Here is a 6,523-nt window from a genome sequence, read left to right on the forward strand (position 1 = left end):
TATATATATATATATATATATATTATTGATTGATAATGCCACAATTTAAAGAGGTTTGCAGAAGTAACAAACCAAAAAAGGATCATAACAAATACTAGAAAATTAGGATATACATATACAAATTTAAATAACAACCTAATCTAAATCCTGTTTCTAGAAAATAAGAGGTAAGATTACAACTATGACAGAAATATTGTTCTTCAAAACTCTCCCTCAAGCTGGAGAGAAAATATTGATGATTCCCAGCTTGCTCACACAGTCTTCAAACATCTGCCTGCTAGATCCCTTTGTAAAAATGTCTCCAACCTGGTTCTTGGATGGGACATATGTTATACAAACATCTTCGCTCTCTATCTTTTCTTTGACAAAATGTTTGTCAATCTCTACATGTTTGGTGCGATCGTGATGAATTGGATTATGAGCCATACTTATGGATGGGTCTTAAGTATGGCTGTTGTTGCTCATCCAAAAGCCTTCTAATCCAAATAAGTTCACTATAGCCATGTGCTAAAGCTCTCAGTTCTGCTTCTCCACTACTTTTAGCTACTACACTTTGTTCTTTGCTTCTCCAAGTCACCAAATTGCCCCCACACAAATGTACAGTACCCGGATGTAGACCTCATATCATCAATAGAGCTAGCCCAATCAGAATCGGTATAGGTTTCAATGCATCTATTTTGGTTTTTGCCAAAAAATAATCCTTTTCCCCAGCTCCCCTTTAAATATCTTAAAATCTTGTTAAGTCATATTTGCTCCAATAAGGAAGCTATTATGCTATACTAAAAAGTAAAAACTAACTTTCATACAAATGTGATGGCCAGTCAAATAGATTTTCTCGTAAATATATCTAAAACTTTTTTCTTAATATGTTAGAAATCGTTCCAAAGAAACACGTTGTAAAAGCATAAAAGTAATCAAGACTATATCGCGCATCAAAAGCAAGTTCATAAAATTTAAGATGTAAAATAAATTCTTTTAACCTCGATGTGAAAATTAGGAAAATTGAGGAACCAATGTTGGCAGTAAGTAAAGATAATGAAAAAGAGAGATTTGAGGACCCAATGTTGGCTGTAACTAAAGATAATGAAAAAGAAAGGTTTGAGGATCCGAGTTCTACTTGTTGGTAATGATGAAAGACGGTTCAAGAGTGTAAGTTAGAACTTATTGATGCATCTGTTTATTCAGTGCTCTAGACGTGGCTTATTCCCTGAGATTTTGTGTTTCCTAATTGATGCGTTAATCTTTTATTTCAGCCTGTCATTGCAGCATTGCAATGAAATCAAGTCTTGCTTGAACTTAGAGATGTTTTTCTAAGACATTGAAGAAGATTGTAGTTTATACTTTTTCTGGCTAATAGAGTTGTAATAATCCAAAGAAAATTTTGACAATTCCCAAGAGTTAGATCCATATCCTTGTCTGTGTTTGACACTTCTACCCAAGTTCAAGCAACATAGTTTTTGCCTCTAATTCTTGGTGCAGTTAGATCATACTCGTGTTCTTTTGGTTGTTTCAACGGTCTCATTTGAATTTTAAATTAATTGAATCATTTTGGCTTTTATTTCCAGGCTTTGGACACATTTAACACTGCTGTAGTTTCTCCAATCTATTATGCCATGTTCACATCGCTTACAATTTTTGCCAGTGCCATAATGTTCAAGGTATCTAAGAATGTCCCTTGCAACAATGTTACAGTGTTGCTATTTTGTTTAAACTCTAAACCTGTACTCCACTACTCTAGGATTGGGCTGGTCAGAGTGCTAGCAGCATTGTTTCGGTTCTCTGTGGATTTATTACTGTACTTTCGGGTAAAATGGTTTTGCACAGTACAAGAGATCCAGAAAACACAGCAGCTGCAGGTATGTCCACTTCTCTACTTGAGCACGAATATATTCATTGAAACATCTACTTTATTTGTGGCTGACTTTGTTTTCAGTAATTCTTGGAACTTGTACTTTTTGATGATTGTTGCAACTAGCTTATAGCAAATGACGTAATTTTTATGAACTTAGCACTGAGCACTTTCTGTTTCAAGTTGTCCGCTCGATTTTATTTCTTTGCAGTTTATGGTAGATTTATTGGTAAATACCTTTTCCCGTTGCTTTTTGTTGCTGATATCTTTATGCTTTGTGGGTCAAAATTGACTACCATAATTCTATTGATATTTTTTAGATTATTCAGCACTACCTCAAATATCATGGCGGGTCCATGCAAATGGCGAAATATGGAAACAAAAAGACAATGATGAATTGCACCCTGAATTTGTGGCAATTATTCGGCAAGAACATTTCAAGTAACGTAACAGAACTTGGACGATCTTGTCACTCAAAGCTATCTTCTAAATGTTGTCTTCCAAGATTCTTGATCGCGAACTTTAGGTTGATCTGCCGTTTGAGGATTGTATCTTTACTGAATTTCAAAGGGATTTATTTATTTATTTTTTCCACGGCCCAGGCTTGATTAGCATAAGTATGCAGTAGTTTCTAATAATATTAAGTAATTTTTTGTGCTTGTATTAACTCTAAAGATAGAACCACATTGTATTTTTATGCCACTGAAATGTCTACTCTTTACAAAAAGATGAAATGAAGAAATTTCCCATTTTGTATTTTGATTATTGAAGATATATGCTTTCTTTCTTATTGTCCAAAGCATTATCTTATGCCACACGAACCCAAGTTGCGTGTACCAAACATGAAACTTTGTGTAATGTGCTGGTTACATTTGCATGAAGACATAATTTTACTCTTTATTGTGAACAGAGAGATCACTTTCGTTAAAATCAGTGGCATCTCTTGAATAATGTTAACGTATGACACATGCCTACTTCCAATTTCTTTATAATAACAGCACACTGTGTACATAATTTATGCATACAGAATGAATATAAATATTTATGTACGATTGTGCACGTGTCACTAACTCGAGTATCTATTCCGTACTTGTCTATACAGTGTTTATTGTGGGCACGATAACTGGTTAACTAGAGATGTGTCTGTTTCGGTTCTCTCCTTGTTTTGTTGCACAATCAAAAGTTACAAACATTCTCGAATCCGAAGTTCTTGAGTGAGACCAAACTTGAAACATGGAGCATCGCCTCGATTTTATTAGGCATAATAATAATAATAATAATAATAATAAATAAATAAATAAAAAATAAAAAATCTCGTTTATTGTACAGTTTATCCTCGACGAACACAAGTTGTGTGTACCAAACATGAAACTTTGTGTAATGTGCTGGTTACATTGCATGAAGACATAATTTTACTCCTTGTTATGAACAGAGAAATCACTTTTGTTAAAATTAGTGGCATCTCTTGAATAATGTTAACGTATGAAACATGCCTACTTTCAATTTCTTTATAATAACAGCACAATGTGTACATAATTTATGCATACAGAATGAATATAAATATTTATATATGATTGTGCATGTGTCACTAACTCAAACATCTATTTTGTACTTGCATATACAGTGTTTATTGTGGACACGATAACTGGTAAACTAGAGGTGTGTTCGTTCCGGTTCTCTCACTCATTCGGGACCCACTATTCCTTGTTTTGCTGCACAATCAAAAGTTACAAACATTCTCGAATCCGAAGTTCTTGAGTGAGACCAAACTTGAAACATGGAGCATCGCCTCGATTTTATTAGGCCCTCGTGGTTGATCGAGGTCGACTTCTTGTCCAACATTGCTCTTATTGCAACAGTACAGCATAAAGAAGTCCCCCCATAGCACCATAATCACCCCATCTTTGAAAATTTTGAATGGATAAACTACTTCAAGTGTTGGCCCTGTTAACTCTGTCATTTTAGTGATGACAAACTGTCGAGTCCATGATTTCTCTACGCCATATTCTTTCATAACCCAGATGTTGATTTCACAATATGAAGTATTATCACATAAACATAAACGATCTTGTAAAACTCCAAGACCCCCAAGAAGCCCCTCCTTGCCTGGAAATGGAGCCGGGAATGGTTGAAACACTTCGTTTTCTAGATCGAAACACGAAATCATTTCATGAGTATCGTCTAAATCTTTTATCAACCAATGAATATTTCCATTGAAGAATAACCCAACAGAACGACAACGACGACCATAGGCAAAATTCAACATATTTTCATTAATGCTTCTCCATGATCCGGTTCCGAGGGTGTAAACATGACATTCCGACCATGGAATTCTTATGCATGTTTGCCTAATCGGGTCAAGAACCTGGTCGTGAAAAACTTGAACCACTTTATATTCACCAGATACTCTACTTACCCCGAACCCATACGTGGCCATGCTAGGATACTGAACGACTCCCTCGGGATCCGGGAGCCTAACATATTCCCGCGTAGTTGGATTACAAACATAAACGCTTTCGTGTTCGTAATTCGAATCCCTTAAGCATATCAAGCCATTAACAGAACCATCAAGAACTATATTTGCACCAGAGAATTCACTAATCCTCTTGAGATCAAATTTCAGAAGAGAATCATCATCAAGATCATGATGATCAATCTCATCTCCAAATTCCACTAACTTGATGAAATTCTTGAACATTTCAGATTGATGGACGACGATGCCTGGACGAGCCTTGGCAAAATGTAAGGTTACAAATTTACTATCGGAAAATATCTTGATCCAGGTTTTGCATACGCATTTGCATCGGAAGACGGCTCGGGCAGGGAGCCTCGACAGAATTTCAACCAAAATATCTGATGGTAGGTTCATTAAGAAAACATTTTTCTGGTTTATGTATTTGTAGTATATCGAATTCTCCATAGCTGCTGTAGTGGGGGTGGACTGGGGTGGGTTCTCTCTACATCTAAGCCAAGGCAAAGATGAATTTATATAGGAGAGTTGTTGCTTTATAATAACGCTATTTCAAGATTCCATTTCCTATGTTAGTTTCTTGTTAGAGAAGGACCATAAGGTCGACAAGGCGTTTTCGTATGTTAAATGACAGATGGAGTCGCTTGTATTTAAATTTAATTTTTTATTTAGAGAATTGTTTTAAAAACGTTAAAACTCATTTATCTCTCGTTTGGTATCCATTTTTTTTAAAATATATTTTTTTCTCTCTTCTTTTCAATCACACATTTTTTATTAAAATAATATTACACGTCAATCAAAAAATTTTCTTTATTTTTCAACCACAATTCCCATCAAATTACTATTCTAAAGTGCATTTTTACATAAAAATAACCCCCAAACACCCCCTTAGTTTGTCATTATGAAAAATTAATTTTCAAAACAAAAAAAATTAAAAAGCACTTTTGATTTGAGATTTTAAAAAATATATATTTTCTTTATTTTTTGTATTATATTTTTACAAATTATTTTATTTAAATAAAATTTATTCAAACGATTGTTTTCTATTTTTGAATGTTTTCAGTATTTTATCTAAAAATGTCAAAAATGTGTTTTAAGTTTTATGTTATAAATTTATCTTTGTTTTCGGAAATATATTTTTAGAAATACAATATCAAAAGTATTTTCATTGTTTTGCAACAATGAGAACGGCTTAAAATGGCAAACCAAACGTACCCTTAAAAGTTGTGTCCATTTAAGGGTTAATTTTACTGATGGCCACCGAAGTTTAATTTGTTTTAGACTTATCACTAATTTTTATAAAAAGTTTCGTTTAGGTTATTGGTTCAATTTGATGCTTATTCTTTAATTGAAAATCCTACTTCTTTGCAGGTTAAATCATTAAATCATTAGGATTTTAATGACTTGTTGAAAGTTAGTTTTTAACCAAAAATCCTCCAAAAAAATCACTATGGCCCCATTTAATTGCACGAAATTTTCCATGGAACTTGAAATTCAAATTCCAACTTCTACTTTTTGCCTATTTGATTGACAAAATTTTTCAGGAAATTAATTTTTCATGAATTTCTAGGTACAACACCTTAAAGTGTGATTTTCCACCTTTTATTTTCCTAGGCGTAGGTGATTTTTGGTTTTTCACCTTTTTTTTTTGCTTTTTGTTTTTTTTTTAATTGTTGGCAATGGGAACAAATTCTATGAACAATTATAAAAGATGATATCTTTGAAATTGACAATTTTCATGTAAAACAAAGTCAAACGAATACCAAAATATAGATAATTTTTTTGTCTTTTTTTTTTCCCTTTTTTTTTTTTTTGGTTGGCAATAGAAACAAATTCTAAAAACAATGGTAGAAGTGGATATCCCTTAAATTGACAATTTTCATATAAAACAAAGTCAAACGAATACAAAAAAACACTTTTACTTCAACATTTTTCATGTGGAAAATTATATCAATCAAACACAATAATTTAAATAAATTCTAAAAACAATGGTAGAAGTGGATATCCCTTAAATTGACAATTATCATATAAAATAAAGCCAAACGAATACCAAAAAACACTTTTACTTCAACATTTTTCATGTAGAAAATTATATCAATCAAACACAATAATTTACAATTCACGAAAAAATAATTTCTAGGTAATTCAATTCCTTGGAATTCATTTTCTTTTCATCCAAATTTTATTTTCGCAATCAAACAGAT

The 6,523-nt window shown here is 32.8% G+C and overlaps 2 protein-coding genes across 4 annotated transcripts in view; one reads left to right on the forward strand and one right to left on the reverse strand.

Moving 5' to 3' along the window:
* Nucleotides 1-2,611, forward strand: part of LOC111394378 (probable magnesium transporter NIPA6) — a 20,974-nt gene extending 18,363 nt beyond the window's left edge. The window contains exons 7-9 of one of the 3 annotated variants that reach the window (XM_023020163.1): nt 1,566-1,658; nt 1,739-1,856; nt 2,170-2,611. In XM_023020163.1, coding sequence (XP_022875931.1) covers nt 1,566-1,658; nt 1,739-1,856; nt 2,170-2,294 — 336 coding nt within the window. In that variant the 3' untranslated portion in view covers nt 2,295-2,611. Of the gene's footprint in view, nt 1-1,565; nt 1,659-1,738; nt 1,857-2,169 lie in introns of those variants that run through there. The other 2 variants (XM_023020167.1, XM_023020162.1) reach the window with 2 other exon arrangements.
* Nucleotides 2,612-3,324: 713 nt separating this feature from the next.
* On the reverse strand, nt 3,325-4,927 carry LOC111394379 (F-box/kelch-repeat protein At3g06240-like). The gene has a single exon (XM_023020168.1). It carries the CDS (start codon nt 4,767-4,769, stop codon nt 3,570-3,572), a length of 1,200 nt encoding a protein of 399 aa, XP_022875936.1. The 5' UTR covers nt 4,770-4,927; the 3' UTR covers nt 3,325-3,569.
* Between the last annotated feature and the right edge of the window lie 1,596 nt (nt 4,928-6,523).

This window comes from Olea europaea, chromosome 5, assembly GCF_002742605.1.
Source record: "Olea europaea var. sylvestris chromosome 5, O_europaea_v1, whole genome shotgun sequence".
Classification (NCBI taxonomy): domain Eukaryota; kingdom Viridiplantae; phylum Streptophyta; class Magnoliopsida; order Lamiales; family Oleaceae; genus Olea; species Olea europaea.

Bases quoted from the DNA above. Each gene is read 5' to 3' on its own strand.
- LOC111394379 (XM_023020168.1), bottom strand. From the start codon at position 4,769: ATGGAGAATTCGATATACTACAAATACATAAACCAGAAAAATGTTTTC.